This window comes from Eleutherodactylus coqui, chromosome 10 (assembly GCF_035609145.1).
Source record: "Eleutherodactylus coqui strain aEleCoq1 chromosome 10, aEleCoq1.hap1, whole genome shotgun sequence".
NCBI lineage: Eukaryota > Metazoa > Chordata > Amphibia > Anura > Eleutherodactylidae > Eleutherodactylus > Eleutherodactylus coqui.
This window is the reverse complement of record NC_089846.1, coordinates 8,105,899-8,132,819: the sequence shown is the minus strand read 5'-3', so window position 1 is coordinate 8,132,819 and position 26,921 is coordinate 8,105,899. Positions and strand designations below refer to the sequence as shown.

The window sequence follows — 26,921 nt, the reverse complement described above, 5'->3', positions numbered from 1 at the left end:
GTTCTCAATACCTAGTGCAGGGCATGTCTAGTCTCTCCAGTCAGTGTGTCTTCTTGCTCATTAGCTTTCTAGTCCAGTCTTGTCTTGTGCATTCAGTCCTTGTGTCTTGCTCCTTGATTGTCTAGTCCATCCAGTCCTTGTGTCTTGCTCCTTGATTGTCTAGTCCATCCAGTCCTTGTGTCTTGCTCCTTGATTGTCTAGTCCATCCAGTCCTTGTGTCTTGCTCCTTGGTTGTCTAGTCCAGTGTTCCCCAACTCCAGTCCTCAGGGACCGCCAACAGGTCATGTTTTCAGGATTTCCGCAGTATTGCACAGGTGATGTAATAATTGTCGGTGCCTCGGACATTGCCACAGGTGTTCTTACTATAGGATGTCCTGAAAACATGACCTGTTGGGGGTCTCTGAGGACTGGAGTTGGGAAACACTGGTCTAGTCCATCCAGTCCTTGTGTCTTGCTCCTTGGTTGTCTAGCCCAACCAGTCCTTGTGTCTTGCTCCTTGGTTGTCTAGCCCATCCAGTCCTATGTCTTGCCCCCCGGTTGTCTAGTCCATTCAGTCCAGTCATTTTGTTTTGCTCCTTGGTTCTCCAGTCCAGTCTTGTCTAGCCTGTTCAATCAGCGGGTCTTGCTCCTTGATTTTCTAGGGTGTCCAGTGCTTGTCTTGCTCCTTGGTTTTCTAGTCCAATCTTGTCTAGCCTGTCCAATCAGTGGGTCTTGCTCCTTGATTTTCTAGGGTGTCCAGTCATTTTGTTTTGCTCCTTGGTTCTCCAGTCCAGTCTTGTCTAGCCTGTCCAATCAGTGGGTCTTGCTCCTTGATTTTCTAGGGTGTCCAGTGCTTGTCTTGCTCTCTGGTTTTCTAGTCCAGTCTTGTCTAGCCTGTCCAATCAGTGGGTCTTGCTTCTTGATTTTCTAGGGTGTCCAGTCCTTGTCTTGCTCTCTGGTTTTCTAGTCCAGTCTTGTCTAGCCTGTCCAATCAGTGGGTCTTACCGCCTGTCTTGGGTCATTTCAGCATTTGCTTCTTTAACATCTTTTCTTGGTCCTACACGGCATGGTACTCGCTCAAGTAACGAGCACCATCGAGTATGCTAATACTCGAACGAGCATCAAGCTTGGACGAGCATGTTCGCTCATCTCTATTCATAACCCAATTACCATTGCCTTTTGCCCCCGTCATCTAATTGCGAGCCCCTAGTTATATTTGTGTTCTCACTGTGTTGCTACGTCCTTCATATCTACCGTATGTTTCTTGCATTTCAGTTGTTATGCTATCTGACTCTCCCGTAACTCTTGGGCTTATCTGAGTGATGGGAGACACGGTCAGGATCTGGGAAAGGCGATGCACAATTCTGCTTCCCTTTTTGCAAAGAAGTCTTTAAACCTCAGTAAATACTGCAGATGTATGCTCCTCCCCAACCGCAACCATTATTATCCAGGCCACCCCCCCAAAATAAACGCTAGCCCACCCTCTATTCCGAGCCTGAGTGTGCCACCTTAGAGATATTCCTTACAGCTGTGCCCATAAAGTTCAGTTTCATAGTGCTTGCAGCATGGTATCATCAACAGCACAGCAGATCCCGCTGCCTGTGTAATGGTGCCAGCACCCTATATTACAGCAACCTCCCTACGCCATGGTGCCGCTCTGCTCGCTACTCTTCTTCTAATAGGAAGTTACATGTGGGCATCCAGTTGACAACCACTTCTACCGGTAGGTACCTACAACTTGCTGTGCCAACCCCTGCAGTCCAAGATCAGTACTGGAGAAGAAAGAAAAAACAGCATTAAATCAGGACTATCCTGGACTTACTCGCCTGGCATGGAGTTGGGTAGCCAGAAGCCGTATGAAAGAGGTTGGCACACTGGCGCGTTAGCGATACAGACAGTCTATAATGCCACTCTGTAAAGAGTTTCCTCAGCTTTTCTGATCCGGCCTCTTGAAACAAACTTCAGAGTAATCTGATGCACGCGGTCTCTATAAACATCCGACTGCCTCTGGGCATCCCCTCTCTAGAGAGCAGCTCTGTGGAAGCTTAACGCGTTTCATGCCTTCTGCTATATAATAGATGACTGTATAATCATACAAATGGCCGGTCAGGAGGAGGCTTCCTGGGGGCACAGAATATGGAGGGTTATCCTTAATAGCAGAAGTCATTTCACTTCGGGCAAATTAAGTTTTGTGGCCCAGATTTCAGACGAAGAGTCTTCAATGGCGCTCGGTGACCGCAGTTCTCAGTGGGTGGGTGAGGGGGTGAATCGTGCAGAGTGGGCCGGGCTGGGGGGCACCTGTCCAGGCTATAAATCCTATCATGCATCGTGAATAATGGACACCCTCCCCAGTACAATGCGGGAATACAAGTTAGGTTTTATCTGCATCCGGCCGTGCTGCCGCGGTACAACATGTTGGGACAGACATCAACCACTCCGGAGTTGAAGCTCAGCTGTAATGGGAGTCAGCTTCCTGCAGGGCTTGTGCTCATACACAGGAGCCAATCTGAACAAGCAGAGCTGCAGTGAAAAGCATGGAGGAGAAGTGTGAACAGAGGGTGGATTTCAAACTACCTCAGATGCCAGTAACTCTAATTTAGCTACATTAGTTATTGGAATTTGATATAGTCTGAAACCCACGTCCCGTCTCATCATAACATCAGGTCTCTCCTCCATGCTTTTCGCTGCATCTTTGCCTATTCAGATTAGCTCCTCCTCAAAAGCTCAGGCTGTTTTGATGTTTCCCCCCTTGTTTCCACTTTTCCCCTTGATTTACACTGCAGCTTTGCTCCATTAGGCCAGAGCTATTATAAATGGCTCCACCTCCTGTCTCACCAGCATCAAACCTTTCCAGCATGCTTTTCACTGCAGCTCTGCTTGTTCAGATTCATTCCTCATCAGGCTATGGTTTTCCCCATGATTTACAATGCAGCTCTGCTTTATTAGCACACAGCTATGATCAGTGACTGCATTATCTGTTGACCATAGCCGAGTCTTAACAGAGCAGAGCTGTAGCGTGAATCAAGGGGAAAAGTTGAAAAAAAAAAAAGCCTGAACCTCTGACGAGGAGCCAATCTGAACAAGCAGAGCTGCAGTGTAAAGCATGGAGGAGAGACATCACTGGAGCCTCTTATGAGACAGTAGGTGGATTTCAAACTCTACCCAACTTCCAAAAGACAATGCAGCTAAACTGGAGTCACAGATGATAGTTGTGTTGCAATGGACCACAGCTGCAGTGTAAAGCATGGGGGGGGAGACGGCAGCATCTGCATGAGACTTTCAATCACAGCAGCCAACGGTGACGATAATTAGCAGGTAAGCATTGCTCAGAGGTAGTGACTTATCTAGAAATCCCCTGCACTGGCTCAATGCACGTCTGATAATCCGGCACCAGGCTGGATTACCAGAATGCTAGATCATTTCCATATACACATGTACAGCCAAAAGATGGAAGCTGGTATTTGTAGTGCGTGTCTTCAGAGCCTTCCCTTCTCCAGCCCTGTGTGCACAGAGGGATGACATTCTGGATGACAGCCATGATGGGTTTTCGACCTGTGCTCCTGTTGACTTGGCCTCTACGGACCGGCCCTGTATTACGGTTTACGTGCGTTCGCTCTCGCCTACGCTCCTCCAGTAATTGCGCCGTCTTCTGTGCAGCATCTCCGGCTCGCGGCCTTCCTCCAGGGGCCGTTACACTCGCTCGCTGTAAAACATTTATTCAACTTTGTCAATACCAATTTCGAGGGTAAATACGTCTAGTCGTTCTGCCTGAGCGAAGAAATGGGGTTATTAACGGGGAGGGGCTGGACGCGGCTGCAGAGATTGTACTTGTCAGATACTCAGCGATGGACCCCGAAGCACCACGGACTATCACCCCCATCATCACTTCTGGGGTCCCTGCAATGTGGACGGACTGTTTAAGGAGGCGTCCCTACTCTTCCCCAATAGCAGCTTCGTTGTAGTTTTGGGGTGATGCCTTGTCTGCTTACCCCCATACCCTCGACCTGGCTGCACGCTTCACAGAGCTGGTCAGCAGCTGGCAGAACATGCTGGGACTTGTAGTGCATTTACATCATATCTCAGAGCCATAAGAAGTATGACTGCAGCGATGGCTTTTTATAGGACTCGATCAAGTTTTGGGAAAGTTCCCAGGTAAAATGTGTGAAAGCCCCCTCCAGTTTGTTTTGGGGTAGTGCAGATAGAGATTAGCATTGCTATGATAACTCCCAAATAAAAGTCTGCTGAATAGTACCGCCATATAGTGAACACAGACCAGTGCTATACCGTGCCAGCAATATACTGAATACAGCCATAGGGTGAACACTATGCGATAAGTGTCATATAGTGAACACCTACCAGTGCTATACGGGCCCATACAGTGCAAATATACTATAATAGCGCCATATAGTGAACACATACAGTGCCAGTGTACTGAAAAAGTACCATATAGTGAACACATACCAGTGCTATACAGTGATATTATAGTGTAATCACACTGTAGAGTGAACATATAGCAGTGCTATACAGTACCATACAGTGCCAATTTGTTATAATAGCACTATATAGTGAACATATACCAGTGTCATACTGTGCCAATGTACTTTACCATAAAAGTACGAAACTGTGAACACATCAGTGCCATACAGTACAATACAGCGCCAATAATATACTGTAATAGCGCTACATAGTGAACACCGACCAGTACTATACAGTTACAATATATTGTAATAGCGACATATAGTAAACACAAACCAGTGCTATATAGCACCAATACTGTAATAGCGCCATGTAGAGTACACATAGCTTCGCTACACTGTATCCACATATAGTAATAGCGCTATAGTGAACATATACCAATGCTATACAACATCATACAATTCCAATGTACTATAATAGCGCCATATAGTCCACACATCTCCGTTACTACACTGTATCCATATAATATCACAGATCCCAACATGATCAAAATCACAAAAAAACAACCAAAGACGACGTTAGAATGCAGCACGTGGCCTACGGAGCGGGGGGGATTGCCCCTTTTGACCATTCTTTAATCCGGCCCTGGTACCATGCCAACCATCAGTTTTGTGGGGGCCTGGGGAAGTGGACAACTCCCTTCTTCTTGACCCCGTGTGATGTCCCACCTGCCTACCCCTTGTCTTAATCATGGCTGATTGGACCACTGATGGCGTCTCAGGTTGCATTGCAGGCCACCATAAAGCGGCAGGTTAACCACCCGACGCAGACAGACCCCACGTACCAACCCTTGTCGGACACAACCACAACCCTTTTGGGTCCGGTACCCCCTTATAACCTGCGGCTTTCTAACCGGCTCCACCGTGGAACATTTCCAGGATCTTGGCCTTGCTGAAGCTTTCAGCATCCTCTAATGCGTTATTGATTTTCTCAATTAACCCCTTCCCTGCCTAGAACAAACCAACTCAAAAAAATCAATAGAGTTTACGGCGGTCAGGGTGGGAGCGGGGTACCTGGGTACCGTCAGGTCCTAAGCCTCTGTTCAAACATAAGAGGTACAGTCATCGGCGCCCCATATGCCGCCAGGGCGGGTTCAAAGGTAGTGTACATCTTGGATGGACTAGCTTCAAAAGTAATTGCTTCTGGTCTCCAGTGAGAATGACTGCAAACTGAGTAACAGACTTTCATAAACTAAGTTTTAACCTGCGCGGAGGCAGCGCTGACCCTCTGTTGTCTCTTCCAAATGTAATTCGCCAGACCCACTCAGGCATGAGGGCTTCAAAGTGACGGCTGCATCTCAGCCACTGATGGAAATGCTACGAGGTCAGAGGAGAGCCTTCGACTTGAATGCAAAAAGTCCGAGACCATCTTCATTTTCTGCCAAGTTTTGGCTTTTTTAAGTTCTCAAAAGAGTCTGAGGGCCGTCTATGAGCGCGGACGGCGATTTCACCATCAGCGCAGTTTAATGGCCTGACCTTTATGGCGACCGCACTGCAATCCCATTTCCAGCTACGTGACTGTGCCGGAACGGGCTGCCGCTGCGTCCGCTCCCGCTGAGCTCTGAGCCGGGCAAATATCACCGGATGAATGGGATGTCAGGGAAGCAATCAGTGTCTTGGTAGTCAGACGAGATGCTGGGGGGGTTCTGCACCCAGCAGGTGTAGACCGTGCAAAATGTCCTCCATGCAAAGGCAGGGCAATGTGGGTAGGCCAAAAAGATCCCTGGAATGCCACCCATAGCCCGCCAGCGAGATTAAGGGGTTTCTCCACCAAAGACATTTATTAGGGGGGCAAATACCAGGGGTTCTGACCACTGGGACCCCCAGAGATCTCAACAGCACCCTCAATGCCCCATGTGAATGCAGTGCTGGTGAATATGAGTACTCACCACTCCACTCACTTCTATAGGACAGGCGGAGATCGATGCACCTATCTATCCCCATGGCCGGGACAAGGCGTCCTAGGCAGATAAGGCAGATTGCCCCCACAATCCCTAGAATCTGTTAAAAGCCACCTTATACTCTAATGAGAGATTTCATCAAATTTTAAAAGGTAAAGATACAGGCGGAATAAATATTTAATCTGGTGACTCACTTTACTTTTCTTCTCCATTCAGCCCAGACTGTCTTGGCGATTTCTCCCAAGGACTGCAGAGTTTGCTGCTAACAAGAAATCTTTGGCCGGGAATATGACTATATTACCGTAGGTACAGAAGTAGCAGTACCACCTGGACTCTAACGCCTGATGGGGTCCATATGCCACCAAAGAAGACAGTGGCCCTTAACCCTCCCACCAAAAGGACATCCAGTTATGGGTGCAGGGTATGTATGGTTCGGTATTGGGAGACGATCCGCTTTATTCATGGTGAATACTGGCTGTGTTCGACAGCTGACACCCGCCAGCAACAGCCGTAATCAATGCTCACACTGATCTAAGTTGTTAACCCTTTAAATGCTACTGTAAATTCTGACATCAGCATATAAATGCCCCAATCAGTTTTCAAGAATCCCAAAAGGCTTCCCCTTGTGATGAGATGAGATCACGGAGTGCCGTTTGGCTGTCAAGGCAGACAGGGCCTTCTTAAGGTCCCAAGGACTGCCACGTGTTTCTGCCTATAAGGATGGTTCTGTAGCCTGTCTTAGAAAATACCTGCAGAAGTACCATATACTGTAATACTGAAGTGCATGGTATCAGTGACAAACAAACAATTGCAAGTTCAAGCCCCCTATGGGGAATAAAAAATATAGGTGCATCAAAAGGGTTTAATTATTGTAAAAAATAAAGGATACCAAGTTCACCCCCCCCCCCCCCCCATTTTCCTGTGATTTTAATTAAAAGTTCAATAAAAAAACAACAAAACATATATTTGGTTTTACTGCATCTGTAAAAGTCCCATCAGTCGAAAATAAAACAAGATTTATTCTGCACGGTGAACAAGGTCAGAACTCAAAGATGGTACCAACAGAAACCACAGGACACCCCGCAGAGAAATGAGCCCGGACACAGTGACACCAATGGAAAAACAAAATTTATAATTTTTTGAAATTGGGAAGAAGAGATCGAAAATAAAGGAAGGTTCGCACCGTAAGGGGTTAAATGGCAAACGGTTGCGATCTCAGACCAAACCATGACAACAAAATAAATAAAATTACTTACCTCTTCCACCTCCTTCTGCCCAGGCGCTGCTCCCACCGCTCTCCGCCTGCTTTGGGTGTTGCTGCCACTGATGCCGATGCCCCTCCAGTCCTCTTCTGCTATGGTCCTGCCGTGGGTGGCGTCGGAGCGCAGCGCCGGCACCCGGGGCCGAGGAGGACCACCTGGGAGGGTGGATTGGTGAGCAATACAAAAGATGTTCACAGCTCCCAGGGACTCCTGTGACAATAAGCGCCTCCATCATGGAAGAACTCATTGTAAAGAAAGTTAAAGGGGACTTGTAACACCCACCAGTGGCAAGCTGGCACCATAGATGATTGCCTACCCCTCACCTTGGCCCTGGCTATCCGCACTGAATAGAGTGGTGGTTAAGCATGCGCACCGGCACTCCATTCACATGGGGCATTGAGGTTTCCGCTCCCAGCACTGCTGGACGTCCCAGTGGCCGGACCACCAGCGATGCAGCATATAACCCATTTTCTGTAGCTATCTGATAAATGTCTTTGGTGGTAAAACTCTCTAGTGCGCTATGGGTGGCAAATGCAGGAATTTTTTTGGTGCCCTCACGCTCTCCGATGCGTTTTGGTCACACTTGTGTCAAGTCGTCCTGATGGTATCCTTGTTGTGTAGAGGACATGAAGTAGACAGACTCAGCAGATCCTATCCAGTCCTTGGCATTGTACCCAATTGGGCCAGAATCAGCCCAACACTGAATTATAGGCAAATCCTCCCTTATGTGGCCGATAATGCGAACTACAAGCAGGAGGCCCTTTTACACGACTCAATTACTAGGAACGAATGTCCACCCAACTGTCATGCCTTGTAAAAGGGACAATGATACGCTTCACCATAAGGCCGGTTTCACATGGCCGAGATTCTCGCGCAAGATGTGTGCGTTGCGAGTCGCACAAATCTCGCATGAATATGAACCCCTCGTGCCCTCGCATTGTTTTCAATGAGGCTAGCGGCAGCATCGCACCACATGCTAGGTTGACACGGTGCGATGCAAGGTTTACCCATTGCAAAACAATGGGAGACCCTCCTCGATCCTCCGCCGTGTTGGAGGATCACTACTTCCCTGAACTGATGTGAAGCAACGCCTCGCTCTGCGGCGGAATCAGATGTTGGGGAGCGTGGTATTGGGCCATGAGTCACACTCACCCGTGTAAGATTAGCCTAAAAACCGCTGGTTTGCAAGTGTGATGTCTTTGGTCAGTCCCAATTTCTTGGACCAATATGGCGTTCGCCTGTGTAAATGCAACCTGTTGCAGATTTTGGTGCAGATTTTCCATTGTCGAAAACGCGCACCAATTTCGCCACATGTGAACGCACCTTTACACTGTAAGTAGCCTGAAATCCACTGCCTGTATCATCAGAGACTCAAACTGCTGATCTTTCCCTTCCCCATGCTTTACACTGCAGCTCAAATTGACTGCTGTTATTAGCTAAGCATGATATCAGTGCAGGAAAAAAGTTTGTTTTGTAGTGAAATCCCCCCAAAATGATGACATCCTTAGGACTAAAACAGGCCGTGTCACTACGGGGTTAAAGCGCTATCCCTCCAGGTACGACTTATTCAGCAGACATGACAAAATGCGTTTTGGAACTACGGTTCTTCAGTCTTCCGCTGCTGTAGGGGGTTTATTACGCCCCATGACAGGTTCCCTTTAAATCCCGTCCGCTTTGCTTGTGCGGTAATACTCTTTCCATTTTCCACATGCGAATCCACTGCGCATCGCTCACAGCGCATCGGGTTTATGTGGGCATAGCCACACGGGCATCCCATGGTGTGGTCACCTGAGTATTTTTGTACTGAAACCGCGCCAAGAATTGATGTCCGTTAATCTGCGCCGTTTTCGCATTCTGTTGAATGCCATAAAAGTGCCCGCGGCGGTTCTTATTTTCATCGCCTTCAACGGAATGATAAAATGGTCAATTCTCTACTAAATTGCGCCATGTAAACGAGACCATGTCTATCCATCGCGGTCTTCATTGGCCATGCCGTTGTCTCTGTGGGCACGAATGCGCCTGATGTCACATGACTGACCCCATTTTAAAGGGATTATACCAACAACCAGAACCCATCCCGATTGCCCCGTTTTCGGGGTGCTGATGAGATCCGAACAGATGTCGCCATCCGCTCTGCTCATCTCCATCATGTGTGGAAGATTGCAGCATCTGCTCACGGCACCTTTAAGGCTTAGCGCGTGCCGTGTTGACTCTGCCGCCTCCACTACAAGATGCAGGGACGGTTCCCCCGCCGCCTCCCGGGCGGATTAAGCACAATAAACAGCTTATTAATAAAGACTTGAACCGCGGAATGGAGCTGAAATCTGCCGCCAAATCCTGTGCCTGGTAAAGGTTAATAACACCATTACTAGCAGCTCAATTCCGCCTGCGTGCGGAGAGCTCGGGGTAAGCCTTCTCTTACTCCCCGTTAATTGAGCTAATAAAACCTCGCTGACCCGTCCGTGCCGCCATTATCTGCCAGTTTACCAAGACCAGACTGGAATATTTATCTTCAGATATGGATTCCACCCGTGTGCCGCGCAGTGATGGGAGATCTCTGGATCTGCGACGACTCGCACGCTGCCACCGGTATTAATGGACGTTAATTGGATTCACACGGCGGATAATTACGAATCTTGTGCGCTTTTTTTTATACGTATATTTTTATATCTGATCTTCCATGAACGCAGAATTGGCGGAAACCTGAAGAACGCCCCCGAAAAGATGCCCATAAAAGCCACACAAGCGGATTTAACACACGAGATGGAAACGGTTTGCAGCAATGAAGTGGTTAGAGGGGCACAAAGCCGACAAGTCACTTCCTTCCATTGACCGTGTGACAGATATGGTATCGCCATCCTCGAAGGATGGTGCACTACATCTGCAGAGCGGACCGCCAGGCGATATGCTAATTGCAGCCACTTGGCTTAGCTGCGCCAAATCGGGTTGAGCCGTGACTCATTAATGCAATAACCCACTAACGTGAGATGCGCTGGCGGTGTTCCATGGATATTACTCCCGGCTGTTGGGCTGTATTGTGGCTCCTCCCACTTACTGAATCTTCTCCCCCAATCAGCTTCCGGCATCGCCTGCGAATCGCTTTCACCCCCTTTTCCTCCACAAGAACGTCTCGTCCGGCTTCACCTCCGCAACTCAAATCTGGTGGATAGTTGGGGGCCCGGTTACAGGTTCTGCATCGGGGGGCCCAGGAGTTACGCCTCTGGTTGGTCCCGCAGCTCGGTGTGATTCCACAAGATCACTAGATCCCAATAGTTTTCCGGTTTCTGACATTTCTGACACGCCGGCCGCTGTTTGCGATGGATTGAGCAGTTCCTGAACGGTTTTTCATCATCCATCGCGGATCTTATTTGGAGCGATAGAAATTCCTCTTTCAGCGTCGCGTAACTTTGGGAAACTTAGATTTTAAATGCCGAGAATAAAGCTAAATCTAAAGGGAACTCATCCACCTGAATTAGAAAGACGCGGCACGAAAAGCCTGCTCGATGGGAAATTACAGCAACATATTTGGTTCAGAAAGTGAAATACGACAAAAATCACCAATAAACATTCTTTTCATGTTGGCCGTTTTCATCTCCACCTTTCAAAAGCCACCATTTATTATTTTTCTATCAATATGGCCACATAAGTCTGCTGTTTTTGTACAGTGTTGGGGCGCATTCAGACGACCGTATATTGGCTGGGTTTTCACGTCGGCCGATATACGGCGTCTCTCTCTGCAGGGGGAGGAGGCTGGAAGAGTCGGGAGCAGTGCTCTGAGCTCCTGCACCCTCTCTGCCTCCTCTCCACCCCCTCTACGCCCCTCTGCACTATTTGCAATGAGAGGAGGGGGAACGGGGGCGGGGCTAAGATCAGTTAATTAGCTCCGCCCCTGCCCCACCTCTCCTCATTGAAAATAGTGCAGGGGGGGTGGAGAGGAGGCAGAGAGGGGGCGGGAGCTCAGAGCACTGCTCCCGGCTCTTCCAGCCTCCTCCTCCTGCAGAGAGAGATGCCGTATATTGGCTGGGCGTGAAAACCCAGCCAATATACGGTCGTCTGAATCGTGCCGCATAAATGTTCATGTTTTCTTCAGGTTGGTCCGATTAGAAAAATACCCAAACTAATTTCTTTAGGTTTTTCCACTTCTGCACATTAAAAACCTTTTTTGCGGATTTCTTGTCTTTTTGCATCGCTGTATTCAAAGTCCCAGAAAGGTTTTCCTTTTCCATGGATGGAGTTCTGTGGGGCTTGTGTTTTGGTAGCATTTGGGGGACGTATGGCTTTTTTTAATCACTTTTTTTTTGCATTTTTTGGGGCAGCACAGTGAAGAATAAAGCATTTGGGCTTTATTTATATAAAAGTCTGCCAAGTAGGATAATATGTGCGTTCAGTTTATTGTACGGATTGTTACACTGAATGGAACTATTCTTTTTCACACCAAAGGCGCCCAGTACAGACCTAATATTTCTGCCAGCAGGGGGTTTGTTACAATTGTATCCAGTCTAGATAATCCTCTGTAAGCTAAATAATGTACATCAGCCACAAAAATCTCTTCTCCTGTCCTGATAGTGGACATCAATGTATCAGTGTAGATAACATGTATCAGCCTGGAGTCCAGATGGATACATATTAACTGCACTAAACCAACCTGGGGGGCTGCAATGTGTGCAGCACTGTCTGCTTCCAGGGCTGTCTGCATTGACAGCGGTGTTGGGAATCAGTTGATCATCAGGGATCCTGAGCGTCAGACCCCCGATGATCAACTACTGATGACCTATCCTGAGAACACCTTATCAATGATAATAGTTCTGCAGAACCCCTTTAAAGGGCTTTAACAGAAAGTCTTACAAGCAGACTTTAAAGTGCCAGTATCAGAATTACAAATGTATTCCCTATCCACAGGATATCCATAGGATAGGGGATCATTTGCTGATCAGTGGGGAAAAAACGGAGAATGAGAAGGAAAAAGGGGAGGAGAAGAAAAAGAAGAAGAAGAAAGGGGAGAAGGAGAAGAAAACAAGAAAGAACAAGAAAAAAGGGAGAATAAGGGAAAAAAGGAAAAGGAGAAGAAATATTAAAATAATCTTTCCTTCTCCTTTTTTCTTCCTCCTTCCTCTTCACTAACTTTGCCTTCTGAAGAGCTCAGCAGCACTTGGATCCCCTCCTAGGTGGCCTCCAGTAAGTGTTATACAGGGCTTTTATGGCTCTTACCCACTGGCCACAGGTTTTCTAGTGATGCGAGAGTGAGTGAAAACGCATGATTATGAAACCAATGATTTTCAATTATTTCATTCTGATTTGCGATGTGTTCACTCAAGCCTCGCTGCAATTGAAATCAATGGGAGAAGATCGCGCAACAGCCTTGGAATCCCCCATAGCGAGGAGAGAGAGGGGGTGGAGCTACAGGGGATCTCTTACATATCTCCTCATATTTGGAAAGATAATGGGAGAGCGAGGACGAGAGGGCAGGGCTATAGGGATTCTCATAGTGATTCTTCTCTAGCAAAGAGCAGGGGCGGGGCTAGCGGAATCTGCCCACTAGCCCCGCTCCCTCTCTTGGCCAGAGATTGAATCACTATGACAGTGGTGGCGAACCTATGGCACGCATGCCAGAGGCAGAACACAGAGACCTCCCTGCTGGCATGTGGGGCCGCTGTGCGGTGTCCCTATTACTACTGGGGCCGCTGTGGGATGTCCCTATTACTACTGGGGCCGCTGTGGGATGTCCCTATTACTACTGGGGCCGCTGTGGGATGTCCCTATTACTACTGGGGCCGCTGTGGGATGTCCCTATTACTACTGGGGGCCGCTGTGGGATGTCCCTATTACTACTGGGGGCCGCTGTGGGATGTCCCTATTACTACTGGGGGCCGCTGTGGGATGTCCCTATTACTACTGGGGGCCGCTGTGGGATGTCCCTATTACTACTGGGGGCCGCTGTGGGATGTCCCTATTACTACTGGGGGCCGCTGTGGGATGTCCCTATTACTACTGGGGGCCGCTGTGGGATGTCCCTATTACTACTGGGGCCGCTGTGGGATGTCCCTATTACTACTGGGGCCGCTGTCGGATGTCCCTATTACTACTGGGGCCGCTGTCGGATGTCCCTATTACTACTGGGGCCGCTGTCGGATGTCCCTATTACTACTGGGGCCGCTGTGGGATGTCCCTATTACTACTGGGGCCGCTGTGGGATGTCCCTATTACTACTGGGGCCGCTGTGGGATGTCCCTATTACTACTGGGGCCGCTGTGGGATGTCCCTATTACTACTGGGGCCGCTGTGGGATGTCCCTATTACTACTGGGGCCGCTGTGGGATGTCCCTATTACTACTGGGGCCGCTGTGGGATGTCCCTATTACTACTGGGGCCGCTGTGGGATGTCCCTATTACTACTGGGGCCGCTGTGGGATGTCCCTATTACTACTGGGGCCGCTGTGGGGTGTCCCTATTACTACTGGGGCCGCTGTGGGGTGTCCCTAGTACTACTGGGGCCGCTGTGGGGTGTCCCTAGTACTACTGGGGCCGCTGTGGGGTGTCCCTAGTACTACTGGGGCCGCTGTGGGGTGTCCCTAGTACTACTGGGGCCGCTGTGGGGTGTCCCTAGTACTACTGGGGCCGCTGTGGGGTGTCCCTAGTACTACTGGGGCCGCTGTGGGGTGTCCCTAGTACTACTGGGGCCGCTGTGGGGTGTCCCTAGTACTACTGGGGCCGCTGTGGGGTGTCCCTAGTACTACTGGGGCCGCTGTGGGGTGTCACTATTACTACTGGGGCCGCTGTGGGGTGTCACTATTACTACTGGGGCCGCTGTGGGGTGTCCCTATTACTACTGGGGACTGCAGTGGGATGTCACTATTACTACTGGGGCCGCTGTGGGATGTCCCTATTACTACTGGGGCCGCTGTGGGATGTCCCTATTACTACTGGGGCCGCTGTGGGATGTCCCTATTACTACTGGGGCCGCTGTGGGATGTCCCTATTACTACTGGGGCCACTGTGGGATGTCCCTATTACTACTGGGGCCGCTGTGGGATGTCACTATTACTACTGGGGCTGCTGTGGGGTGTCACTATTACCACTGGAGTATGTTTACATGTGGCGGAAATGGGCAGGGCTGTTTCAAAATAGACTTGGTGCTGATTTTGACTGCTTTTGGGATGTGGAAATGCTGCAGAATTTGCCACAGACATTTCAGCTGAGGACATCCTGCAGCATTTCCACATCCAAAAAGCAGTCAAAATCAGCACCAAGTCTATTTTGAAACAGCCTTGTCCTTTTTAAAACGAAGTGGGTTTTGGGTTGCAGTTTAGGCACTTGGTCTCTAAAAGGTTCACCATCACTGCACTATGAGAATACCTCTAGCCCCGCCCCCTCCCCCCTGCTCTCAGGGAAACCCTTTAGCCCCCTCCCCCCTGCTCTCGGGGAAACCCTTTAGCCCCGGGCCTCTATGGGGATATATGTAAGAGATCCTCTGTAGAAGAATTATTCTGACCAACAGGCTGCACAGTCAACCAAACACAACGCTGGAGCTCCAACTAATGTGTTCAAACGCCCAACTCGCCGTTCCTTACCACGGATGGGATATAACAGCAGATGAGCAGTTCCAGCGCCATTGGGTCTATGAGGAACACATCTATGGGGAGGACCTTAACAGAGCCAACTGAGTGATGGTTGCTGACTGGACTACAAACCATCATTATCCCTCCTCTAGTGGCTCCACGTAGCTGTGGTGTATGCAGGGGCCACACCCCGGTATACCTCGTCGACCCGCAGGCTAAACCTAGAGGAGGGGGCCATGCACACATTATGTAGGTGCCGTTAATTGGAAGGTCCACCGAATGTACACGAAGACTGCAGCGGCATGGAAGGCGGATATCGTCAGTATGGCAAACGTTCTGGCCATCATAGTGTGCAGCATGAGGTCTGTGATGCACCACTAGGGGCGCCTATCTGGACCCTATAGCGATAGGCAACCATTCACTGCATCCACTTACCTGCCAGTCGTATCAGTTGTCCACTTCGCTTGTGCTATGGACTAGAGCAGTGTTCCCCAACTCCAGTCCTCAGGGACCCCCAACAGGTCATGTTTTCAGGATTTCCTCAGTCTTGCACAGGTGATGTCATTATTGTCGGTGCCTTAGATATTACCACAGGGGTTCCTACCATAGGAGATCCTGAAAACATGACCTGTTGGTGTTCCATGAGGACTGGAGTTGGGGACCCCTGGAATAGAGGATGAGAGAGTGGGCCTGCAGTAGCGCAACTGCTCATCCACTAGAATATATGACCCCCTGGCATTGAAGAAATTGACGCCAAACGCCATATTCAGAAAACGTGTTCAAAGGCCTCCTATAATTACACTATACTGTGACATCCATGACCGGACCTATAGGACCAAGTTTGGTTTTGCATCACACACTCAAATGCATGCCAGAAGCCAAGGCGTCAACAGACACGTCTTGGAGGACATCATCATCATCATCATCATCATCATCATCATGAGGAACAGAAAGCACAGACTCCAGCGGGCGAAAGGGCGTAAAACGTGTATCACTGAGCAGCGGAAAAACATCTCCTGGTTAGATGGATCCAGATTTCTGTTGCTGATGGGAGGTCAGAATTTGGCGCAAGCAGCATGAATCAGTGACCCCTTCCTGTCAGCCGGTCAGAACATGTCAGCACCGCCATCTAATCTGCAGGAACTACAAGAAGCTTCCTGTCCACAGGGGCCGATATTCCTTTTATCACCTATTGGGATCTTCGCCACAGTGAGCAGCTGCGGTTCTGAAGGGCAAAGGAAGGAGGTCCAACGCGCCCCTATAAGGGGGTCTCTAATAAAGCGTCCGCTCAGTGTATGTACTAAGAAAAGAGAAGTAAAATCAGCTGAATATGATGAACCGTAATAACCGCTGCCGAGAACTAAAGTCATATACTAATAGTCAGAGGCTCCTCCCCTCGATTGAATATGCAAATTAGATCCCAGCAGAACGGGATGCTGAATGGATTCCGCATTTAGGGAATTCCTAAGTGATGGATCCAAGGCGTCAATTAAGAGAAGAACTGGAGAAAGGTGCGCAGCGCGCTGAACGCTGGCGAGGTGATTTCTTCATTACCCATCACTCTCCTCTCCGGACGGGAGTATGATAATGTGAATATTTACGGTCGGGGAAGAGAATATATACATAAAACATCTGAGCGCTCGGAAAATTGAGTTGAAACAGCAGACTAGATTGTTACTGAAATGACACGCGGACGAGATCTGCAACGTGCGGCTCAAGCAGCGGTTTTCTGGAATTAAGATGATGCTTTACATGACTGGAAGAGACAGGCGGCGGCGACGGGATGTCAAGACCACGGCCGGGCAATCACTCTCATGATTGAGGGAAGCGTTGTAGCAAACCCTCCGATGTGAGTGGATGTAAAGAATAAAAGTTCTCATTCACTGACAGCAAGCAGAGATCTTGATATTGGTGAGGAGTAGAGACACAAAGTCTATTAGACAGCCACCGGGGATCCGAGGGCTCGGTGTGCACGCAGCATTACCTGTTGGGTATGTAGCCGGCATCACTTAGCAGCGCTGCCTGTTCCGCGTCTCGTGGGAATCCGTGTAGCACCCAGCCGCGGCCGGCGCAGTCCAGTCTGCTGAGGCGATCACGTAAGATCCGCAGCGCAAGATTATCTGGCACTAGAAGAGAGAAGATCGTTACACAGAGAACAGCGTCAGAATATACATTACCACAGATAACCACTCCTGGGCTCAGGGAGCGGCTGTATCTAAGCCGATCATGTACAAGACTGTTTGCTATTCAGTTGTATCTAAGCCTATTATATGTGATATTGTCGGCTGATGTATCTAATCCTATCCTGCGTGATACTGTCTGCAGAGCTGTGTATCTAATCCTATCCTGTGTGATACTGTCTGCTGAGCCGTGTATCTAATCCTATCCTGTGTGATACTGTCTGCTGAGCCGTGTATCTAATCCCCTCCTGTGAGCTGTGTATCTAATCCCATCACATGTGATACTGTCTGCAGAGCTGTGTATCTAATCCTATCCTGTGTGATACTGTCTGCAGAGCTGTGCATCTAATCCTATCCTGTGTGATACTGTCTGATGAGCCGTGTATCTAATCTTATCATATGTGATACTGTCTGTGGAGCTGTGTATCTAATCCAATCCTGTGTGATACTGTCTGCTGAGCAGTGTATCTAATCCTCTCCTGTGTGATACTCTCTGCTGATCCGTGTATCTCATCCTGCCATGTGTGATAATGTCTGCTGAGCCGTGTATCTAATCCAATCCTGTGTGATACTCTCTGCTGATCTGTGTATCTCATCCTGTCATGTGTGATACTCTTTGCTGATCTGTGTATCTCATCCTGTCATGTGTGATACTCTTTGCTGATCTGTGTATCTCATCCTGTCATGTGTGATACTCTCTGCTTATCCATGTATCTCATCCAGTCATGTGTGATACTCTCTGCTGATCCGTGTATCTCATCCTGTCATGTGTGATACTCTCTGCTGATCCGTGTATCTCATCCTGTCATGTGTGATACTCTCTGCTGATCCGTGTATCTCATCCTGTCATGTGTGATACTCTCTGCTGATCTGTGTATCTCGTCATGTGTGATACTCTCTGCTGATCTGTGTATCTCATCCTGTCATGTGTGATACTCTCTGCTGATCCGTGTATCTCATCCTGTCATGTGTGATACTCTCTGCTGATCCGTGTATCTCATCCTGTCATGTGTGATACTCTCTGCTGATCTGTGTATCTCGTCATGTGTGATACTCTCTGCTGATCCGTGTATCTCATCCTGTCATGTGTGATACTCTCTGCTGATCCGTGTATCTCATCCTGTCATGTGTGATACTCTCTGCTGATCCGTGTATCTCATCCTGTCATGTGTGATACTCTCTGCTGATCCGTGTATCTCATCCTGTCATGTGTGATACTCTCTGCTGATCCGTGTATCTCATCCTGTCATGTGTGATACTCTCTGCTGATCCGTGTATCTCATCCTGTCATGTGTGATACTCTCTGCTGATCCGTGTATCTCATCCTGTCATGTGTGATACTCTCTGCTGATCCGTGTATCTCATCCTGTCATGTGTGATACTCTCTGCTGATCCGTGTATCTCATCCTGTCATGTGTGATACTCTCTGCTGATCCGTGTATCTCATCCTGTCATGTGTGATACTCTCTGCTGATCCGTGTATCTCATCCTGTCATGTGTGATACTCTCTGCTGATCCGTGTATCTCATCCTGTCATGTGTGATACTCTCTGCTGATCCGTGTATCTCATCCTGTCATGTGTGATACTCTCTGCTGATCCGTGTATCTCATCCTGTCATGTGTGATACTCTTTGCTGATCTGTGTATCTCATCCTGTCATGTGTGATACTCTCTGCTGATCCGTGTATCTCATCCTGTCATGTGTGATACTCTCTGCTGATCCGTGTATCTCATCCTGTCATGTGTGATACTCTTTGCTGATCTGTGTATCTCATCCTGTCATGTGTGATACTCTCTGCTGATCCGTGTATCTCATCCTGTCATGTGTGATATGGCCTCAGATATCCGCACCGCGCTGTATTTACTCCGGTGTAATACAAGTTGATGTCAGTAGTTCTACGTACAGGAATTGCCCGGCGATGCTTTGGCGCACCCTGGTGAGCGGTGGCATCTACTATCAGTTACCCAGCAGTGATCACCGATGTCTAAATCAGTTTCTACGCTGCCCCCCTATGACTACCCGCCAGCAGTGTTTGTTTGTGGTTTACTGCCATCTGCAGGTCAGTCTCCGGAACTGCAGCCTCCACAATAACAGCATCTGGAAGGGTCAACAATGCAATAGACTATTCAAGGAGCAATTGTAAGCGCGGCGAGAGAAACAGATGGCAGCAAAATTACTGTAATGCCACAGATTAAGCGCCAATTTATATTCTGGTGCATCCGGCGCCTTACATTTACGCCTAAAAGATTTCATGCGCTGCTGATCAGCCGTAATGTGCGCTCCGAGGGCTCATTTACACGGGCGCAGACCATTTTGTAAAATGCACCATTTTCAATGCATGCGTACGGGCATTTTTGGTGCTTCTGTGTATTTTTACGTCCACATTGCATCAATGTCCGCTGCGTTTATCACACGTGCAACAGAAGCAGAAGAAAAACGCAAAACGGACAGTTTTGTCACAACCCACCCACACAGGGTGCGCAAAAAACCCGCAGTGGATACGGACGCTGATGCGTATTCATCGCATTGTTTTACGCTCCCATAGACTATAATGGCCGACTTTGGTCCATGAATGCAGACTGTAATAGGGAGCGCTGCCACATCGGTCTGCGCAAAGAAACGCACGCCTGAATACGCCCATTCAACGCAATAGGTCCGCATTCTGTCTCTATTCAGTCCGCAAAAATGACGGTTTTAAACGTGCGTGTGAAAATCGCCGTTGTGAATACAACCGAAGGCTGAAGGGTAGGAGAGCAGGTGGAGTGACTCTATAGTAAGCGTCCAGCTGCGTCCTCGCTCAGGCGCCGCTCACATCTGCGTTTCCAGTTTTCTCTTCCACTATAGAAGCCCTGCAGTAATCAAATCCATCCCATCATGGAACCAAACGGCGCCGGAGCGATCCCACTGACCGTAATGGGGTCCATCAGCTTCCGTTAGTGCAGAATGCTGTGCTATAGCGGAGCCTCCGAGGCAGATATGAACAGAGTGGGTGAGACTTGTGGCCGAGGGGGCCGTATTAGAGGACCACGGGTGGCTGGTGCTAGTGGAGGGGGCACAAGAGCTTCCATTCAAGGCTACAGGTGGTGATAAGGTGGTCTGCCAAGGACCCCTCTGTGACATTATGGAACGGTGCTGCCGACAATGATTCACTTGTTATGCCGATCAGCTGACAACTGGGCAAACGCTCAGGCGAAGACATGGAGCAATGCGTTCCTGATAACGTTGATCGGCGCTCGTCTGCCTGGCCTTCATAAAGGTCCATCAGATCCTATTAGGGGAAGAAAGATCCCTCGTACGATTATTAACCCCATAATCACTTCACCCGTCTACAAGCAGGAAAGTGCAGCTCACACAGCGAACCTTCTGTGCTGCCTAGTAGATGCGACGCCTGATGAAGGAGTATTTGCCTAACGATCAGTCAAACAAAGGCTCCGGCGATGAGTCGGTTTACATGCAGCAATGGGTTCCTGATAACATTGATGGCAGCCCATCTACCTGGCCTTCACACAGGACCGATCAGACTCTATTAGGTTCATACCATTGCTCTCCCCCGTGGAGTATTGTTGGCAGCAGCACTTCATAGCCCAAAGAGCGTTTACCCAACGATCATGCAAACGAACATTCAGGAAAAGGGTCCTTCTGACTGTTTGGCCCCATACAGCAGCATCATTGCCAGCAATACCTCCCTCTTTGCAAGCAGGAACGCACTGCCAAAAAAATCTAATATTCCATGCCATTTAGTAGATGCCACTTAGTAGATGCCACTTAGTAGATGCCACTTAGTAGATGCCACTTAGTAGATCACCCGATGAATGAGTGTTTGCGTAACGATCGGTCAAACGTCCGCTTGGGCAAAGAGTCCTTTTACATGGAGCAATGCATTCCCGATCACGCTGATCGGCGCTCATCCGCCTCACAAAGATCCATTCAGACTCTATTAGGGGATGAATGGTCGTTGATATGACTGTTTGCCCCCATAGAGTATCATCATGGTTGGCGGTATATCCCTGTTTACACGCAGGAATGTGCTGCCCACAACAATTCATTTTTTATAGCGCAGAGTAAATGCGATCAGCTGATGATCGGGACACACCAACGTTCAGGCGAAGGTCCTTTTACATGGAGTCATGTGCTTCCAGTGACGCTGATCGCCACCCTTCAGCCTGCCCATCACATGGACTAATTCAGACCGTGGAGTAGCAGGATTGTTGGCGGCACAGCTCCGTAGGAATGTGCTGCTGACAACGGTGAATTACTGTGCCGCACAGTAAATGTGATCAACCGACGATCAGGCAAACGAATATCCAGGTGAAGGGTCCTTTAACATGGAGCAGCGCACCCCCAATAATGATTGGAGCTCATCTGCTCGGCCTTCACATGGGCCAATTCAGACTATAATGCCTCCCTCACACGGGCGCTGGGTTTTAACGCTGCCCGCATCTCTGCTGAAGATCATATGAATGAAGAATAGCGTGACCAAGTCACGGCCATTCTTCACGATTTTGCGTCCATTCACACGATGCATTCAGAGTACGCCGCAGCCCCGAAATCCCTCGGCCAGCAGAACTACTAGTAATCACTTTTAGATGCCTCACTAGAGGCACCCATCAGCGTTTGGCAGCACTAGCTGCCGCTAAACTCCCTCCCCCTTCCTTTACCGACAGCTCCCATAGGGGTCCAAAGATGGGCGAAGGCCTATACTTCCCAGCAGCATGATACTTCGGTCGCCGAGTTCAGTCGCTATTTTCTTTCAGTCGGCCTTTTATACAAATAAGATCATTGGGGACCGACGCTTCAGATGGCCGCAATTTTTTTGCGCGGCTACGTTAGCCGCATAAAAACGCTGGCGTGAATAAGGCCTTGGTATTTTTGAACTGCACCTAAAAAAACAACTCATGAATTTTTTTTATTTTTTTTCGCTGTCGTTCAAAAACCCAGCATAGAGCGCCAAGTGTGAGCGCGGTTCAGGGTATAAATGGTCATCCATGCTCGTTCATCCCCATAGCGAGCCATCAATGTCAGCAGTATATCCCCCGTGTACAGCGGAACATGCTGCCGACAGCGATGGCTTTTTCGTACTGCTCGTCCGTCTGGTGATCGGCAGCAACACTCAGATGGATTGATTATCGGGCAATCGACTTTCCGTGCCCCTATATTGGGGTGACCCTTTACCCTCTGACTAGCTGCACCCCGGTGAGCGAGTCCCCGATTCCCCCGCAGCGGGGTTATATGAAGGTGGAAGGTGAGAAGTGTTTCTGCGCTCCGGCTTCCTCTCCCGGAATGGTATACGGATGTATATATAAAGGAGCCGCACTGCAGGGCTCTGAAAGCTGGTGAAAAATTAAACTCAACAGATTCAAACTGTCCTATTTCCACTTCAAAAGCCAAGAAGCAACTGAGCTCTTCCCAACTCATCTTCAAACGCCGGCGCCCTAGAAAGTTTCCAAATAAGAAAAAAAAAAGGAAAGGAAAATAAGATTTTTTTTTGTAGAGTCTCTTGTTCCCCCAAGCGCTGTACCCGTTACTGGAGCTGCTGTCTCTCCTTCCACTAATTATACCCCTGTGTGTCTATTAATCAACTGGTAAATTATTTACACAGCCAAGTGCTGTTTGCAGTTCCTGCTCTGTACACCAACAGTAAAGGGTTGCAAGGATGGAGCGTGAGAAGGTCCCCACTGAGCCCCCCATCCTTGACTCTTTCTTCTTTCTCATCCTCCTGCCCGACTGCTCCCCCCCCCAACAACAACTATCAAACTCCTCCAGGGGGAAAACTTCACACTGCAAACCTGCAAGGTCAAAAGGGCTGCTGGCGGAATCAGGGAAGGGGAAGAGGGCATGCCGGGGGCTCAGGACCCTGGACCGGGCACTTAGCAGGTGAGAGATGAATATACGGGCAGCGGCACGCTGCTAGGAAGCGAATATATCCTGAGCGTGTTCCGGAGACAGGAGCAGGAACTTCCTGAATGCCAAAGCTTGCAATCTACGGAAACCTTCATTAAAAGTGGACGCTCCCTTTAAGGTGTAAGGGTCTGTTCAAATCACCATCAAGACCTAATCACATAGGCGATTTTAATGGGGTTGTAACATGATTTCCATAGGAGAGGGGATAACTTGCTGATCAGTGAGGGTCTTGCTGCTGAGATTGGAGGGCCTTGTGTCCCCATCCCCATCACTGCGGGGTTACTGCAGCATGAAGGGAGTGCTGGCTGAGCATGGACGTCCAACTCTCCATTCAGTCTCCTCTCCAGTGAGAATGGGGGGACACCAGGCCCCCCTGATCTTGAGATCACCGGAGGTCTCAGTAGCGAGACCCCCACCGATCAGCAAGTAGTTGTGTGTATTCACTTGTGCGATCTTGATTCACGAAGCGAAGGTCCTTGTAAGGAATCACAGCATGTCCTATTCTGCTCCAGGAATCCCCAATTCAAGTCTATGGGTGCGTTAAAAACCTGGAAGGCGCTCGCATGGGGCGACCGTGCGTGTTTTTTTTTCATGCATCTACTGAGTTCACTTTCCGTTTTTTTTATGTACGTGAAAAACGTCCGACCCTCTGATGACGCCGGTGCAAGGAGGACACAAAAACGGAACAAAAACGCAGAAAAGCTCAAAGTAAAACCAGTCACTTGTCCATGTGAATAACGCCTTGGGGCTCATATATACACTCCGTATACAGTACAGCGTGCTGCATTCCCCCCCCCCACGGGTTTGCATTGGGGTCTTCAGACGAGCGTTTTTTACGCGCTTCTCTACACGTGTCGAAAAAAAATCTGCATGTTTTATTCTGGTTTGTATTACCCCATTGAGGTCAGCGGCCATGCGTGAATATGCGACGAATACGTACGATCCGCGTGGACTGATTGCATATTTACACATGAAATCATCGGACCTGCTTGCGTTATTTTTTTTTTCCGCGCATGAAAAACGCTATTAATACACGCACAGAAAACGCACGCGGGGCCAGATAGGCGGGGAATACACAGGGTCTCAGTCCGTGACAGCGCGGCGTATTCACAGACTGCTACGTCTGTGTGATTGAGCCCTCGGGGTTTGTGTTTTGCTGCTCTGTCTTGGGAGGCCCTTTCTGTCGCAAAACAAAAAAGAAGAGCGTGAAATGGCCCCCGTGGACTTGAATGGGGTCTGCTTGGCTTATAGTGGCCCCCTGCGTGCTGCAGTATCTCATACTGGAATTAAACAGAAATCTGCAACAGGGGCTTCGCATGGAACCTCCAACGCAAATGTGTACGAGCGCCTATTCACACGAGTGCGCCCAATGTAAGCAGACCAACTTCGATCCGTGTTGCACCCGCAGGCGTTCATTTGTCCGCTTTTGTGTAATTCGTTTTTCTTGCTTGTTAAGAAAAAATAAATAAAATTTTTTTTTAGCATTGGTTAACAACGACCTGTAAAAAATGGAGCGCACAATACTATCCATGGGCACGTTGGTTTTTTTTACTTGAATGGACAACGGTCATCCAAAAAGTAGGACCAGAATAGGACGTGTTGCAACATTGTTTCACATAGATCATTGGTCCGAGTTTAAAAAAACAAGCACAAGTCTGAAGCGTTCTATTGGCTGTAGGGGGTCCGTGTACGGTCAGTCTTCTTGTGTATGGAGGTAGCTCTATTCTCCCCCAGTGACAGATGGTGGAAGGAGGATCTACAATGTTGGCTTTCAGCATGGCCGACCCTTTGTGCTCACGGGAGATAAGCAGTTGCCCCCTTCCCTCCCACTCACCGGCTCTCTGCCTCTCTCCTCCCCTCCAAGTGGTTTGCAATGGGAGTGGGCGGGATGGGGGCAAAGCTAAGCTCCCGCCCACTCCCAGCCCCAGTGGGTGGGATAGAGCGGAGCCCGCCCCCTGCCATTGCAAACGCCGGACTGGAGGAGAGAGGCAGAGAGTCGGTGAGTGGGAGGGAAGGGGGGACTGCTTAGATGGAAGCCTATATCAGCCGGCCGTGAAAACCCGATAAATAAGCCCTGAGCGTGTAAATGGTTTGGGTCGTAAGCCACTTTGTCACAAACCTTGCTGTTTGTTCTCGATGTACGGCTCCATCGTCAGTCCGGTTTTCGTCTTCTCGGCCACAGCTGCCTTAAGGACTTGACCACAGGAAACTGTTGATTTGGAGAAATGACTGGTTATAACTGGACCTCACAGTCACATGTAGCTTTTCTCAATAGTGAAACATATCCGACCACTGATTAAACCCTGAAGGAATGTGCATGGGACTAAGCTGCAATACCAGACCCGACCAATGGACAAGAGAGGTGTTGTTTCTGGAAGACAAGTAGAACTTACCATTGACGATATCATATTTCTGTGCCAGCAATGCAGCTTGTAGGCTCCTGCCGCTGCCTGGAGGTCCGTAGAGAAGTATACGCGGGGTGTAAGGGGCCAGAGACCGCGGTTTGCTTAATACGAATGTCAGAACTGGGGAAGGAAATGCAAACTCGTTACTAAAGCAAATCTGACCTGGATGGACTATTCAAATTGGTAATGCAATATTAAACGGGTTGCTGGAGTTTAGAAACAAAGGTCGGCTCACATGTTTTACAACTAGCAGCGCTCTTCTCCATTGGCTGTTCCCGTATTCTGGCCGCATTCACACAGCGAGCGCGATATCGGGGAATTTGGATCGCTTTTTATTACGTTTTTGGAGATGAACAAAAGAAAACGTGCAATTCTGGCGTTACTCTTTTAAATCATTTTTACGGCATTCACCAGGCGAAATAAATAAATATTTTCACAGTCCCGGTCGTCACAAACCTGGTAATACCAATTGTGTGTTACCTTTTACGTTTTTTTTTTTGTATTTTATCCATTTTAAATGGGGTTTTTTTTTGGGGGGGGGGGGGGGGCTGCATACTTTTTTAAACTGGAGTTTTTTCTTTCAATTAAACTAAATTGAACTTTTCTAACACTGTTTTTTCGTCCCTGAAGGGGACCTGAAGATGTGATCGCTCGATCACTAGGACGGTACACTGCATTACTCAGGTAGTGCATTCTACTAAGACTCTGCCGGGTGCCTGTCCATGCTGATGCCCCATTCTACCAGTATGTCCTTACAATGATCCCATAGTACTCGGCTAGTATTAGTGAGGGTCCACTTACCTGGGGCTGCGGTCAGGTGACGGTCAGAGCTGAACAAAGCAGTAAAGATTTTGTAATGTTTCCCAAACTTGATTTACATCAATATGTATTCTTATTTCTTAGTGGGAAACACCACAAATGCATCCGAGCCCAACCAGACCCTCACGTCTCCTCGGGTAGTCGCCCTGTAAGCCATCCACGGTCACGTAAAAGAAATTAAATCATATGATCCATAGAGAACGTCCCCACTTACACTTTGTGTGTCTTTATAGGAGTTTCTCCTGTTTTGCCCCTGAAGCACATTGTTCCACCTGTTGCAGTATTTTCTTCTCCGGAGATGGAACAAGGTATGAGAGCCGCCGTATCGCCATCACCCCCCACAGAGAAATACCGCATTCACAGACTAATACAACGTGTCACAGGGATATAGACAGTGATCATATTGATGGGGGGGGGGGGGCGATCCATCCGATGCTGCACT

At 48.8% G+C, this 26,921-nt stretch overlaps 1 protein-coding gene across 2 annotated transcripts in view; it reads right to left on the bottom strand.

Moving 5' to 3' along the window:
• Positions 1-26,921, bottom strand: part of AK8 (adenylate kinase 8) — an 82,629-nt gene that overhangs the window by 12,758 nt on the left and 42,950 nt on the right. For both annotated transcript variants that reach the window (XM_066579728.1, XM_066579727.1), the window contains exons 9-11: positions 25,649-25,780; positions 25,375-25,464; positions 17,158-17,299 (exon numbers count right to left, since the gene is read on the bottom strand). In XM_066579728.1, the coding sequence (XP_066435825.1) occupies positions 17,158-17,299; positions 25,375-25,464; positions 25,649-25,780 (364 nt within the window). The remainder of the gene's footprint in view (positions 1-17,157; positions 17,300-25,374; positions 25,465-25,648; positions 25,781-26,921) is intronic.